The sequence below is a fragment of the Phyllobates terribilis genome, unplaced genomic scaffold (assembly GCF_046119375.1).
Source record: "Phyllobates terribilis strain yellow unplaced genomic scaffold, ASM4611937v1 Scaffold_1__5_contigs__length_1240528914, whole genome shotgun sequence".
Lineage (NCBI taxonomy): Eukaryota > Metazoa > Chordata > Amphibia > Anura > Dendrobatidae > Phyllobates > Phyllobates terribilis.
In genome coordinates this window covers 604,527,699-604,544,730 of record NW_027362761.1, presented here as the reverse complement: position 1 = coordinate 604,544,730, position 17,032 = coordinate 604,527,699, and the positions used below count along the sequence as shown (strand labels likewise).

At 43.3% G+C, this 17,032-nt stretch overlaps 1 protein-coding gene across 3 annotated transcripts in view; it reads left to right on the top strand.

The window, feature by feature from the left end:
- Positions 1 to 17,032, top strand: part of IL11RA (interleukin 11 receptor subunit alpha) — a 282,222-nt gene that overhangs the window by 195,774 nt on the left and 69,416 nt on the right. For all 3 annotated transcript variants that reach the window (XM_073683086.1, XM_073683105.1, XM_073683095.1), the window contains exon 5: positions 1,725 to 1,839. In XM_073683086.1, the coding sequence (XP_073539187.1) occupies positions 1,725 to 1,839 (115 nt within the window). The remainder of the gene's footprint in view (positions 1 to 1,724; positions 1,840 to 17,032) is intronic.

Genomic DNA, 17,032 nt, shown 5'->3' with positions numbered 1-17,032 from the left:
GTGGAGAGACAGAGGCCCTCCCCCCACTTCCTGTAGAGAGACTTAGGCCCGCTTCCTGTAGAGAGACAGAGGCCTGCCCCCGCTTCCTGTTTCCTGTAGAAAGACCGAGGCCCGCCCCCGCTTCCTGTAGAGAGACAGAGGCCTGCCTCCCGCTTCCTGTAGAAAGACAGAGGCCTGCCCCCCCCTTCCTGTAGAGAGACAGAGGCCCGCCCTTCGCTTCCTGTAGAGAGAAAGAGGCCCGCCCCCCACTTCCTGTAGAGAGACAGAGGCCCGCTTCCTGTGGAGAGACAGAGGCCCGCCCCCCGCTTCCTGTAGAGAGACAGAGGCCCGCTTCCTGTAGAGAGACAGAGGCCCGCCCCCCACTTCCTGTAGAGAGACAAAGGCCCGCTTCCTGTGGAGAGACAGAGGCCCGCCCCCCACTTCCTGTAGAGACAGAGGCCCGCCCCCTCTTCCTGTAGAGAGACAGAGGCCCGCCCCCCGCTTCCCGTGGAGAGACAGAGGCCCGCCGCCCACTTCCCGTAGAGAGACGGAGGCCCGTCCCCCGCTTCCCGTAGAGAGACGAAGGCCCGCCCCCCGCTTCCCGTAGAGAGACGGAGGCCCATCTCCCACTTCCCGCAGAGAGACGGAGGCCCGCCCCCCGCTTCCCATAGAGAGATGGAGGCCCGTCCCCCGCTTCCCGTGAGAGAGGAAGGCCCGCCCCCCCCCGCTTCCCGTCGAGAAACGGAGGCCCGTCTTCCGCTTTCTGTAGAGAGAAGAAGGCCCCCCCGCTTTCCGTAGAGAGACGTAGGCCCGCTTTCCGTAGAGAGAGGAAGGCCCGCCCCCCGCTTCCCGTAGAGAAACAGAGTCCCGTCTTCCGCTTCCCGTAGAGAGAGGAAGGCCCGCCCCCCGCTTTCCGTAGAGCGACCGAGGCCCGCCCCCCGCTTTCCGTAGAGAGACGGAGGCCCGCCCCCGCTACCCGTAGAGAGATGGAGGCCCGCCACCCCGCTTCCCGTAGAGAGATGGAGGCCCGCCCCCCCGCTTCCCGTAGAGAGATGGAGGCCCGCCCCCCCGCTTCCCGTAGAGAGATGGAGGCCCGCCCCCCCGCTTCCCGTAGAGAGACGGAGGCCCGCCCGCCGCTTCCCGTAGAGAGATGGAGGCCCGCCCCCCCGCTTCCCGTAGAGAGATGGAGGCCCGCCCCCCCGCTTCCCGTAGAGAGATGGAGGCCCGCCCCCCCGCTTTCCGTAGAGAGATGGAGGCCCGCCCCCCCGCTTCCCTTAGAGAGACGGAGGCCCGCCCGCCGCTTCCCGTAGAGAGATGGAGGCCCGCCCCCCCGCTTCCCGTAGAGACGGAGGCCCGCCCCCCGCTTCCCGTAGAGAGATGGAGGCCCGCCCCCCCGCTTCCCGTAGAGAGATGGAGGCCCGCCCCCTGCTTCCCGTAGAGAGATGGAGGCCCGCTTCCCGTAGAGACGGAGGCCCGCCCCCCACTTCCTGTAGAGACGGAGGCCCGCCCCCCGCTTCCCGTAGAGAGACGGAGGCCCGCCCCCCCGCTTCATGTAATCCATCGTGGCTGCAGATTACACTTGACAGCAAGTTACAAATGACGTGTTGTGGTCGGCAGTTTGGAGAGATTTTTCGGGGATAAGACTATGTCTGATCTCTGGTGTCTGGTCCCATGGCCCCTGATCTCGTGACCCCTAATGTCTGGCCCCTGATGTCTGGTCTCTGATCTCTGCCTTTTTCTTACAGATCCTCCTGGGATTCCCTCCGTCACCTGCAGAGCTGCAGATTATCACAACTTTTCTTGTTATTGGAACTCCAGTGTGGAGACTTTCCTGCCTACAAGATACGTCACATCGTACCGGTGAGCGGACGCTCTGCTGACATATACACATGTACATATAACTCATACACATACATACATATAACACACATATATATACACTTACTTACAGACTTATATACATGTACTTATATATACAACTGCTTCTCACAAAATTAGAATATCATCAAAAACTTAATTTATTTCAGTTCATCAATACAAAAAGTGAAACTCATATTATATAGAGCCATTACACACAGAGGGGTCTATTATATAGAGTCATTACACACAGAGTGATCTATTATATAGAGTCATTACACACAGAGTGATCTATTATATAGAGCCATTACACACAGAGGGGTCTATTATATAGAGTCATTACACACAGAGGGGTCTATTATATAGAGTCATTACACACAGAGGGGTCTATTATATAGAGTCATTACACACAGAGGGGTCTATTATATAGAGTCATTACACACAGAGGGATCTATTATATAGAGCCATTACACACAGAGGGATCTATTATATAGAGTCATTACACGCAGAGGGATCTATTATATAGAGTCATTACACACAGAGGGATCTATTATATAGAGTCATTACACACAGAGGGATCTATTATATAGAGTCATTACACGCAGAGGGATCTATTATATAGAGCCATTACACACAGAGGGATCTATTATATAGAGCCATTACACACAGAGGGATCTATTATATAGCGTCATTACACACAGAGTGATCTATTATATAGAGTCATTACACACAGAGGGATCTATTATATAGAGTCATTACACACAGAGGGATCTATTATATAGAGTCATTACACACAGAGCGATCTATTATATAGAGTCATTACACACAGAGGGATCTATTCTATAGAGTCATTACACACAGAGGGATCTATTATATAGAGTCATTACACACAGAGGGATCTATTATATAGAGTCATTACACACAGAGGGATCTATTATATAGAGTCATTACACACAGAGTGATCTATTATATAGAGTCATTACACACAGAGGGATCTATTATATAGAGTCATTACACACAGAGGGATCTATTATATAGAGTCATTACACACAGAGCGATCTATTATATAGAGTCATTACACACAGAGCGATCTATTATATAGAGTCATTACACACAGAGCGATCTATTATATAGAGTCATTACACACAGAGGGATCTATTATATAGAGTCATTACACACAGAGGGATCTATTATATAGAGTCATTACACGCAGAGGGATCTATTATATAGAGTCATTACACGCAGAGTGATCTATTATATAGAGTCATTACACACAGAGTGATCTATTATATAGAGTCATTACACACAGAGGGATCTATTATATAGAGTCATTACACACAGAGGGATCTATTATATAGAGTCATTACACACAGAGGGATCTATTATATAGAGTCATTACACACAGAGTGATCTATTATATAGAGTCATTACACACAGAGGGATCTATTATATAGAGTCATTACACGCAGAGTGATCTATTATATAGAGTCATTACACGCAGAACGATCTATTATATAGAGTCATTACACACAGAGGGATCTATTATATAGAGTCATTACACACAGAGGGATCTATTATATAGAGTCATTACACACAGAGGGATCTATTATATAGAGTCATTACACACAGAGCGATCTATTATATAGAGTCATTACACGCAGAGGGATCTATTATATAGAGTCATTACACACAGAGGGATCTATTATATAGAGTCATTACACGCAGAGGGATCTATTATATAGAGTCATTACACGCAGAGGGATCTATTATATAGAGTCATTACACACAGAGGGATCTATTATATAGAGTCATTACACACAGAGGGATCTATTATATAGAGTCATTACACGCAGAGGGATCTATTATATAGAGTCATTACACACAGAGGGATCTATTTCACGTGTTTATTTCTGTTAATGTTGATGATTATGGCTTACAGCCAATGAAAACACAAAAGTCATTATCTCAGTAAATTAGAATACTTTATAACAACAGCTTGAAATATGTTTTTAAAATCAGAATTGTTGTCCTCCTGAAATGTCTGTTCAGTAAATGCCCTCAGTACTTGGTCGTGGCTCCTTGTGCATCAATTACTGCATCAATGCGGCAATGTGAAACCTACAAAAGACAAAAATATATCTCATACCCTACCATCATTATATATAAATGTAAAGCAAAGTTGCATAATAAATATAGGGTACTTAGTGAACTATTTTTGATCAAAAAAAGTATACAAGCCGTCCCACCAGCGGCAAGGTGACCCTAAATTGGGACGGTACCTATACTGCCTATATTAAAAACCTTACTGTATATCAAAGTTGAAGTAATGCATATAAAAGGGTAGACAAATTGGACCGGGTCCCAACTCCAGACCACCCAGGCCCGTGGTAAGCTACATATATACCAGTCAGCTCAACAAAGGGGATGCCACACCCTTAAATTGCACAGAATGCAAACAAGACAAAAAACCAAGCAATGTGAACTGAGGTCTAAGATGGTAGACATGCAAGAAATAGGAGCATGTTCACACTAGCAAAAAGAAGCAAAACCTACAAAAGACAAAAATATATCTCATACCCTACCATCATTATATATAAATGTAAAGCAAAGTTGCATAATAAATATAGGGTACTTAGTGAACTATTTTTGATCAAAAAAAGTATACAAGCCGTCCCACCAGCGGCAAGGTGACCCTAAATTGGGACGGTACCTATACTGCCTATATTAAAAACCTTACTGTATATCAATGCGGCAATGTGGCATGGAGGGATCAGCCTGTGACACTGCTGAGGTGTTATGGAAGCCCAGGTGGCTTTGATAGCCGCCTTCAGCTCGTCTGCATTGTGGGGTCTGGGGTCTCATCTTCCTCTTGACAATACCCCATAGATTCTCTATAATAGATTCTCTATGGGGTTAAGGTCAGGTGAGTTTGCTGCCAATCAAGCACAGTGATACTGTTGTGTGTAAACCAGGTATTGGTACTTTTGGCAGTGTGGACAGGGGCCAAGTCCTGCTGGAGAATGACATTTCCATCTCCAAAAAGCTTGTCGGCAGAGGGAAGCATGAAGGGCTGTAAAATGTCCTGGTAGACGGCTGCGCTGACTTTGGTCTTGATAAAACACATTGGACCTACACCAGCAGATGACATGGCTCCCCAAACCATCACTGATTGTGGAATCTTCACACTAGACCTCCAGCAGCTTGGATTGTGGCCTCTCCACTCTTCCTTCAGACTCCGGGACCTTGATTTCCAAATGAAATGCAAAATTTACTTTCATCTGAAAACATCTTGGACCACTGAGAACAGTCCAGGTGTTTTTCTCCTTGGCCCAGGTAAGACGCTTCTGGCGTTGTCTATTGGTCATGAGTGGCATGACACAAGGAATGTGACACTTGTAGCCCATGTCCTGGATACGTCTGTGTGTGGCGGCTCTTGAAGCAATGACTCCAGCAGCAGTCCACTCCTTGTGAATCTCCCCCAAATGTTTGAATGGCCTTTTCTTAACAATCCTTTCCAGGCTGCGGTTATCCCGGTTGCTTGTGCACCTTTTCCTACCATATTTTTTCCTTTCACTCAACTTCCCATTAATATGCTTGGATACAGCACTCTGTGAACAGCTGCTTCTTTAGCAATGACCTTTTGTGGCTTACCCTCCTTGTGGAGTGTGTCAATGACTGCCTTCTGGACATCTGTCAGCAGTCTACCCCATGATTGTGGAGCCTACTGAAACAGACTAAGGAACCTTTTTAAACACGTAGAAAGGCTTTGCAGGTGTTTTTTGTTAATTATTCTAATTTACTGAGATAATGACTTTTGTGTTTTCATTGGCTGTAAGCCATAATCATCAACATTAACAGAAATAAACACTTGGAATAGATCCCTCTGTGTGTAATGACTCTATATAATAGATCCCTCTGTGTGTAATGACTCTATATAATAGATCCCTCTGTGTGTAATGACTCTATATAATAGATCCCTCTGCGTGTAATGACTCTATATAATAGATCCCTCTGTGTGTAATGACTCTATATAATAGATCCCTCTGCGTGTAATGACTCTATATAATAGATCCCTCTATGTGTAATGACTCTATATAATAGATCCCTCTGCGTGTAATGACTCTATATAATAGATCCCGCTGTGTGTAATGACTCTATATAATAGATCCCTCTGTGTGTAATGACTCTATATAATAGATCCCTCTGCGTGTAATGACTCTATATAATAGATCCCTCTGTGTGTAATGACTCTATATAATAGATCCCTCTGTGTGTAATGACTCTATATAATAGATCCCTCTGTGTGTAATGTCTCTATATAATAGATCCCTCTGTGTGTAATGACTCTATATAATAGATCCCTCTGTGTGTAATGACTCTATATAATAGATCCCTCTGCGTGTAATGACTCTATATAATAGATCCCTCTGTGTGTAATGACTCTATATAATAGATCCCTCTGCGTGTAATGACTCTATATAATAGATCCCTCTGCGTGTAATGACTCTATATAATAGACCCCTCTGTGTGTAATGACTATATAATAGACCCCTCTGTGTGTAATGACTCTATATAATAGATCCCTCTGTGTGTAATGACTGACTCTATATAATAGATCCCTCTGTGTGTAATGACTCTATATAATAGATCCCTCTGTGTGTAATGACTCTATATAATAGATCCCTCTGTGTGTAATGACTCTATATAATAGATCCCTCTGTGTGTAATGACTCTATATAATAGATCCCTCTGCGTGTAATGACTCTATATAATAGATCCCTCTGTGTGTAATGACTCTATATAATAGATCCCTCTGGGTGTAATGACTCTATATAATAGATCCCTCTGGGTGTAATGACTCTATATAATAGATCCCTCTGGGTGTAATGACTCTATATAATAGATCCCTCTGCGTGTAATGACTCTATATAATAGATCCCTCTGTGTGTAATGACTATATAATAGATCACTCTGTGTGTAATGACTCTATATAATAGATCCCTCTGTCTGTAATGACTCTATATAATAGATCCCTCTGCGTGTAATGACTCTATATAATAGATCCCTCTGTCTGTAATGAATCTATATAATAGATCGCTCTGAGTGTAATGACTCTATATAATAGATCCCTCTGTGTGTAATGACTCTATATAATAGATCACTCTGTGTGTAATGACTCTATATAATAGATCCCTCTGTGTGTAATGACTCTATATAATAGATCCCTCTGTGTGTAATGACTCTATATAATAGATCCCTCTGTGTGTAATGACTCTATATAATAGATCCCTCTGTGTGTAATGACTCTATATAATAGATCCCTCTGCGTGTAATGACTCTATATAATAGATCCCTCTGTGTGTAATGACTCTATATAATAGATCCCTCTGTGTGTAATGACTCTATATAATAGATCCCTCTGTGTGTAATGACTCTATATAATAGATCCCTCTGCGTGTAATGACTCTATATAATAGATCCCTCTATGTGTAATGACTCTATATAATAGATCCCTCTGCGTGTAATGACTCTATATAATAGATCCCGCTGTGTGTAATGACTCTATATAATAGATCCCTCTGTGTGTAATGACTCTATATAATAGACCCCTCTGCGTGTAATGACTCTATATAATAGACCCCTCTGTCTGTAATAACTCTATATAATAGATCCCTCTGTGTGTAATGACTCTATATAATAGATCCCTCTGCGTGTAATGACTCTATATAATAGATCCCTCTGTGTGTAATGACTCTATATAATAGATCCCTCTGTGTGTAATGACTCTATATAATAGATCTCTCTGTGTGTAATGACTCTATATAATAGATCCCTCTGCGTGTAATGACTCTATATAATAGATCCCTCTGTGTGTAATGACTCTATATAATAGATCTCTCTGTGTGTAATGACTCTATATAATAGATCCCTCTGCGTGTAATGACTCTATATAATAGATCCCTCTGTGTGTAATGACTCTATATAATAGATCCCTCTGCGTGTAATGACTCTATATAATAGATCCCTCTGCGTGTAATGACTCTATATAATAGACCCCTCTGTGTGTAATGACTCTATATAATAGACCCCTCTGTGTGTAATGACTCTATATAATAGATCCCTCTGTGTGTAATGACTGACTCTATATAATAGATCCCTCTGTGTGTAATGACTCTATATAATAGATCCCTCTGTGTGTAATGACTCTATATAATAGATCCCTCTGTGTGTAATGACTCTATATAATAGACCCCTCTGTGTGTAATGACTCTATATAATAGACCCCTCTGTGTGTAATGACTCTATATAATAGATCCCTCTGTGTGTAATGACTGACTCTATATAATAGATCCCTCTGTGTGTAATGACTCTATATAATAGATCCCTCTGTGTGTAATGACTCTATATAATAGACCCCTCTGTGTGTAATGACTCTATATAATAGATCACTCTGTGTGTAATGACTCTATATAATAGATCACTCTGTGTGTAATGACTCTATATAATAGATCCCTCTGCGTGTAATGACTCTATATAATAGATCACTCTGTGTGTAATGACTCTATATAATTGATCCCTCTGCGTGTAATGACTCTATATAATAGATCACTCTGTGTGTAATGACTCTATATAATAGATCCCTCTGCGTGTAAAGACTCTATATAATAGATCCCTCAGTGTGTAATGACTCTATATAATAGATCCCTCTGTGTGTAATGACTCTATATAATAGATCCCTCTGCGTGTAATGACTCTATATAATAGATCCCTCTGTCTGTAATGGCTCTATATAATAGATCCCTCTGTGTGTAATGACTCTATATAATAGATCCCTCTGTGTGTAATGACTCTATATAATAGATCCCTCTGCGTGTAATGACTCTATATAATAGATCCCTCTGTGTGTAATGACTCTATATAATAGATCCCTCTGCGTGTAATGACTCTATATAATAGATCCCTCTGTAATGGCTCTATATAATAGATCCCTCTGTGTGTAATGACTCTATATAATAGATCCCTCTGTGTGTAATGACTCTATATAATAGATCCCTCTGTGTGTAATGACTCTATATAATAGATCCCTCTGCGTGTAATGACTCTATATAATAGATCCCTCTGCGTGTAATGACTCTATATAATAGATCCCTCTGCGTGTAATGACTCTATATAATAGATCCCTCTGTGTGTAATGACTCTATATAATAGATCCCTCTGTGTGTAATGACTCTATATAATAGATCCCTCTGTGTGTAATGACTCTATATAATAGATCCCTCTGCGTGTAATGACTCTATATAATAGATCCCTCTGTGTGTAATGATTCTATATAATAGATCCCTCTGCGTGTAATGACTCTATATAATAGATCCCTCTGTGTGTAATGACTCTATATAATAGATCCCTCTGTGTGTAATGACTCTATATAATAGATCCCTCTGTGTGTAATGACTCTATATAATAGATCCCTCTGCGTGTAATGACTCTATATAATAGATCCCTCTGTGTGTAATGACTCTATATAATAGATCCCTCTGCGTGTAATGACTCTATATAATAGATCCCTCTGTGTGTAATGACTCTATATAATAGATCCCTCTGCGTGTAATGACTCTATATAATAGATCCCTCTGTGTGTAATGACTCTATATAATAGATCCCTCTGTGTGTAATGACTATATAATAGATCCCTCTGTGTGTAATGACTATATAATAGATCACTCTGTGTGTAATGACTCTATATAATAGATCCCTCTGTGTGTAATGACTCTATATAATAGATCCCTCTGTGTGTAATGACTCTATATAATAGATCCCTCTGTGTGTAATGACTATATAATAGATCCCTCTGTGTGTAATGACTATATAATAGATACCTCTGTATGTAATGACTCTATATAATAGATCCCTCTGTGTGTAATGGCTCTATATAATAGATCCCTCTGTGTGTAATGACTCTATATAATAGATCCCTCTGTGTGTAATGACTCTATATAATAGATCCCTCTGTGTGTAATGACTCTATATAATAGATCCCTCTGTGTGTAATGACTCTATATAATAGATCCCTCTGCGTGTAATGACTCTATATAATAGATCCCTCTGTGTGTAATGACTCTATATAATAGATCCCTCTGCGTGTAATGACTCTATATAATAGATCCCTCTGTGTGTAATGACTCTATATAATATAGGAGTTTCACTTTTTGTTTTGAAGACCTGAAATAAATTAAGTTTTTGATGATATTCTAATTTTGTGCGAAGCACTTGTATACACTTACACATATATATATGTACACACATACAAACATACACATATGTATATACATACACTTACATACAGTACAGACCAAAAGTTTGGACACACCTTCTCATTTAAAGATTTCTCTGTATTTTCATGACTTTGAAAATTGTACATTCACACTGAAGGCATCAAAACTATGAATTAACACATGTGGAATTATATACTTAACAAAAAAGTGTGAAACAACTGAAAATATGTCTTATATTCTAGGTTCTTCAAAGTAGCCACCTTTTGTTTTGATGACTGCTTTGCACACTCTTGGCATTCTCTTGATGAGCTTCAAGACGTAGTCACCGGAAATGGTCTTCCAACAATCTTGAAGGAGTTCCCAGAGATGCTTAGCACTTGTTGGCCCTTTTGCCTTCACTCTGGGGTCCAGCTCACCCCAAACCATCTCGATTGGGTTCAGGTCTGGTGACTGTGGAGGCCAGGTCATCTGGCGTAGCCCCCCATCACTCTCCTTCTTGGTCAAATAGCCCTTACACAGCCTGGAGGTGTGTTTGGGGTCATTGTCCTGTTGAAAAATAAATGATGGTCCAACTAAACGCAAACCGGATGGAATAGCATGCCGCTGCAAGATGCTGTGGTAGCCATGCTGGTTCAGTATGCCTTCAATTTAAATAAATCCCCAAAAGTGTCACCAGCAAAGCCCCCCCACACCATCACACCTCCTCCTCCATGCTTCACGGTGGGAACCAGGCATGTAGAGTCCATCCGTTCACCTTTTCTGCGTCGCACAAAGACACGGTGGTTGGAACCAAAGATCTCAAATTTGGACTCATCAGACCAAAGCACAGATTTCCACTGGTCTAATGTCCATTCCTTGTGTTCTTTAGCCCAAACAAGTCTCTTCTGCTTGTTGCCTGTCCTGGTTTCCTAGCAGCTATTTTACCATGAAGGCCTGCTGCACAAAGTCTCCTCTTAACAGTTGTTGAAGAGATGTGTCTGCTGCTAGAACTCTGTGTGGCATTGACCTGGTCTCTAATCTGAGCTGCTGTTAACCTGCGATTTCTGAGGCTGGTGACTCGGATAAACTTATCCTCAGAAGCAGAGGTGACTCTTGGTCTTCCTTTCCTGGGGCGGTCCTCATGTGAGCCAGTTTCTTTGTAGCGCTTGATGGTTTTTGCAACTGCACTTGGGGACACTTTCAAAGTTTGCCCAATTTTTCGGACTGACTGACCTTCATTTCTTAAAGTAATGATGGCCACTCGTTTTTCTTTACTTAGCTGCTTTTTTCTTGCCATAATACAAATTCTAACAGTCTATTCAGTAAGACTATCAGCTGTGTATCCACCTGACTTCTGCACAACACAACTGATGGTCCCAACCCCATTTATAAGGCAAGAAATCCCACTTATTAAACCTGACAGGGCACACCTGTGAAGTGAAGACCATTTCCGGTGACTACCTCTTGAAGCTCATCAAGAGAATGCCAAGATTGTGCAAAGCAGTCATCAAAGCAAAAGGTGGCTACTTTGAAGAACCTAGAATATAAGACATATTTTCAGTTGTTTCACACTTTTTTGTTAAGTATATAATTCCACATGTGTTAATTCATAGTTTTGATGCCTTCAGTGTGAATGTACAATTTTCATAGTCATGAAAATACAGAAAAATCTTTAAATGAGAAGGTGTGTCCAAACTTTTGGTCTGTACTGTATATATTTATATACGCTTACATGCATACTCACACGTGCTTCATGTCAGGGGATGAAGAGCTCCGCGTTCTCCCGGCATACATTCTTCTCCAGGCACTGGCCATCATCTGGTGCTCATGATTGTACCCAACAGCCAGTCTGAGAAAAGCAAAACTGCAGGGTAAAGCATGGGAGAGAGTTAGCATAGAAACCTCCTCTCTGATAAGTCAGAGGGAGGAGTTCGGACGACATCAGACCAGTGGCCTGCAGACTGTAGAATTGTGACATTGTCAGTGGTGACTGCTCTGCCTTAGTAAAGTGAAGCAGCAGTGTAAAGCATGGGGAGAACAAAGCAGCTGCCTGAGAAAGAATATTCCGTATTTAGTGATTTATTTGGACTTTATTTTGGGTCTGATTTGTGCTGGCGATGCCGGGCTCGGGCAGGTGCCAGGATACCGCAGGATTACGGGGAGCAGGTGTGAAGGGCAGCGAGGGATTAATGTTCAGTGGCCGGGGTGGCGCTGGGCTCACAGGATCATCGTCTTCACGCTGCACACAGCCTCCATTCAGCCGCCACTGGCACTGGGAGGCTCATCGCTGCCGCTGGCAGGTACCGGGGGGCCACTCTGCTTACTGAGGGCGCTCGTGTGTGCTCCTGGACCAGCGCCCGTCCTGGGGTCCGCACTCATTGTGGGGGGAGATCAGTGACTGTCAGCACCGAGAGCTCTCATCATAGCAGAACCTGTGGACCCCAGAGCTTACAATCCACAGGCTTCTGTGCTGCCACTGAATCCGGGGGGATCTGCACTTCATATGGGCAGGATGTCATCACCTGCCCGTGTACAGCAGATGATCGCTGCAGACACTACCACATTAAAGGGGTCATCCTTAAAGGGAATGTGCAGTCAGAATATAACCTGTAAACTAAACCTGAATATCTTATATGGATTCTGTTATTCTTTTTTTGTTGTTTATATATTTAACCTAAACTCATTTTTCATATTAATCCTCATAATAGAGACGTCTGTTCTGTAGAGATCACTTCTCTGTATCCTCTCATCATCACAAGAGGATCCCAGCTCTCACCTGTATACTGATGATACAATAGGTGATGTCACAGCTCACCTCCTCCTCCTGTACAATGACTGATAACACCTCTATATACAGTAGATAACACAGGATCCACCATTCACAATAGGTAATGTAACAGCTCACCTCCTTATCCTGTACAATGACTGATAACACCTCTATATACAGTAGATAACACAGGATCCACCATTCACAATAGGTGATGTAACAGCTCACCTCCTTATCCTGTACAATGACTGATAACATCTCTATATACAGTAGATAACACAGGATCCACCATTCACAATAGGTGATATCACAGCTCACCTCCTCCCCCTCCTGTACAATGACTGATAACACCTCTATATACAGTAGATAACACAGGATCCACCATTTACAATAGATGTCACAGCTCACCTCCTCCCCCTCCTGTACAATGACTGATAACACCTCTATATACAGTAGATAACACAGGATCCACCATTCACAATAGGTGATATCACAGCTCACCTCCTCCCCCTCCTGTACAATGAGTGATAACACCTCTATATACAGTAGATAACAGAGGATCCACCATTTACAATAGATGATGTCACAGCTCACCTCCTCCCCCTCCTGTACAATGACTGATAACACCTCTATATACAGTAGATAACACAGGATTCACCATTCACAATAAGTGATGTCACAACTCACCTCCTCCTCCTGTACAATGACTGATAACACCTCTATATACAATAGATAACACAGGATTCACCAGTCACAATAAGTGATGTCACAACTCACCTCCTCCTCCTGTACAATGACTGATAACACCTCTATATACAGTAGATAACACAGGATCCACCATTCACAATAGGTGATGTAACAGCTCACCTCCTCCTCCTGTACAATGACTGATAACACCTCTATATACAGTAGATAACACAGGATCCACCATTCACAATAGGTGATATCACAGCTCACCTCCTCCCCCTCCTGTACAATGAGTGATAACACCTCTATATACAGTAGATAACACAGGATCCACCATTTACAATAGATGATGTCACAGCTCACCTCCTCCCCCTCCTGTACAATGACTGATAACACCTCTATATACAGTAGATAACACAGGATTCACCATTCACAATAAGTGATGTCACAACTCACCTCCTCCTCCTGTACAATGACTGATAACACCTCTATATACAGTAGATAACACAGGATTCACCATTCACAATAAGTGATGTCACAACTCACCTCCTCCTCCTGTACAATGACTGATAACACCTCTATATACAGTAGATAACACAGGATCCACCATTCACAATAGGTGATGTAACAGCTCACCTCCTCCTCCTGTACAATGACTGATAACACCTCTATATACAGTAGATAACACAGGATCCACCATTCACAATAGGTGATATCACAGCTCACCTCCTCCCCCTCCTGTACAATGAGTGATAACACCTCTATATACAGTAGATAACACAGGATCCACCATTTACAATAGATGATGTCACAGCTCACCTCCTCCCCCTCCTGTACAATGACTGATAACACCTCTATATACAGTAGATAACACAGGATTCACCATTCACAATAAGTGATGTCACAACTCACCTCCTCCTCCTGTAAAATGACTGATAACACCTCTATATACAGTAGATAACACAGGATTCACCATTCACAATAAGTGATGTCACAACTCACCTCCTCCTCCTGTACAATGACTGATAACACCTCTATATACAATAGATAACACAGGATTCACCAGTCACAATAAGTGATGTCACAACTCACCTCCTCCTCCTGTACAATGACTGATAACACCTCTATATACAGTAGATAACACAGGATTCACCATTCACAATAAGTGATGTCACAACTCACCTCCTCCTCCTGTACAATGACTGATAACACCTCTATATACAATAGATAACACAGGATTCACCAGTCACAATAAGTGATGTCACAACTCACCTCCTCCTCCTGTACAATGACTGATAACACCTCTATATACAGTAGATAACACAGGATTCACCATTCACAATAAGTGATGTCACAACTCACCTCCTCCTCCTGTACAATGACTGATAACACCTCTATATACAATAGATAACACAGGATTCACCAGTCACAATAAGTGATGTCACAACTCACCTCCTCCTCCTGTACAATGACTGATAACACCTCTATATACAGTAGATAACACAGGATCCACCATTCACAATAGGTGATGTAACAGCTCACCTCCTCCCCCTCCTGTACAATGACTGATAACACCTCTATATACAGTAGATAACACAGGATTCACCATTCACAATAAGTGATGTCACAACTCACCTCCTCCTCCTGTACAATGACTGATAACACCTCTATATACAGTAGATAACACAGGATTCACCATTCACAATAAGTGATGTCACAACTCACCTCCTCCTCCTGTACAATGACTGATAACACCTCTATATACAGTAGTTAACACAGGATCCACCATTCAAAATAGGTGATGTAACAGCTCACCTCCTTATACTGTACAATGACTGATAACACCTCTATACACAGCAGATAACACAAGATCCACCATTCACAATAGGTGATATCACAGCTCACCTCCTTATCCTGTACAATGACTGATAACACCTCTATATACAGTAGATAGCAAAGGATCCACCATTCACAATAAGTGATGTCACAGCTCACCTCCTCCTCCTGTGCAATGACTGATAACACCTCTATATACAGTAGATAACGCAGGATCCACCATTCACAATAGGAGATGTCACAGCTCACCTCCTCCTCCTCCTGTACAATGACTGATGACACAGGATCACAGGACACAGGACACCGTGTCACACCTATTGTGACTGGAAACCTTTGCAGGGAGAATAGGAAAGCATGCCCACATTGAACTCTCATAAAAGAAAATAGGTGATAGTTACAGATGGCCTCCTCCCTCCCTGACCTTTGCACTGATCATAGAGCATGCCCACTACACTTTCTGATAGAAGGTAATAGGTGAGGTAATAAGTCACCTCCTCCATGCAGAATGACCTCTGCGCAGATCACCACATGGCCAGAACACTTCACACAGAAGACAATAGGTGATGGCCACAACTCCGCTAACCCCTCTGTGCTCAGGTCATAGAGCATGCCCACAACACTCCCATAGAGGTCAGTAGATGACGAGGACCACTCTCCTGCCCCTCTTTCTCCTACACAATGACCTCTGCACCGGTCATAGAGCATGCCCACAACACTCCCATGGAGGTCAGTAGGTGATGAGGACCACTCTCCTGCCCATGGAGGTCAGTAGGTGATGAGGACAGCTCTCCTGCTCTCCTGCCCTCCCTGCACAATGGCCTCTGCACAGATCATAGAGCATGCCCACAACACTGTCCCATAGAGGTCAGTAGATGATGAGGACCACTCTCCTGCTCTCCCTGCACAATGGCCTCTGCACAGATCATAGAGCATGCCCACAACACTGTCCCATGGAGGTCAGTAGGTGATGAGGGCCGCTCTCCTGCCCATAGAGGTCAGTAGGTGAGGAGGACAGCTCTCCTGCCCATGGAGGTCAGAAGGTGATGAGGACATCTCTCCTGCCCTCCCTGCACAATGACCTCTGCGCAGATCATAGAGCATGCACAAAACTGTCCCATGGAGGTCAGTAGGTGATGAGGACCGCTCTCCTGCCCGTGGAGATCAGTAGGTGAGGAGGACAGCTCTCCTGCCCATAGAGGTCAGTAGGTGATGAGGACAGCTCTCCTGCCCCCCCTGCACAATGACCTCTGCGCATATCATAGAGCATGCACAACACTGTCCCATAGAGGTCAGTAGGTGATGAGGACCGCTCTCCTGCTCTCCTGCCCTCCCTGCACAATGGCCTGTGCACAGATCATAGAGCATGCCCACAACACTGTCCCATGGAGGTCAGTAGGTGATGAGGACAGCTCTCCTGCCCATGGAGGTCAATAGGACCACTCTCCTACCCTCCCTGCACAGTGACCTCTGCACAGATGACATGGATGATCTTGGATCAGACACTGGTGTGATTTAGATCCAGTAACTGCAGACCTTGGACTCCTGAGCTCGTGGCCCCTTCAGTGTCTCGTCCTTTCCCGTGGATTCGGTGGTAGGGGGTCGGGATGCAGTGATGGGGAGCAGGCAGGGCTTATTCTTGGGTTTAGGATGGAGC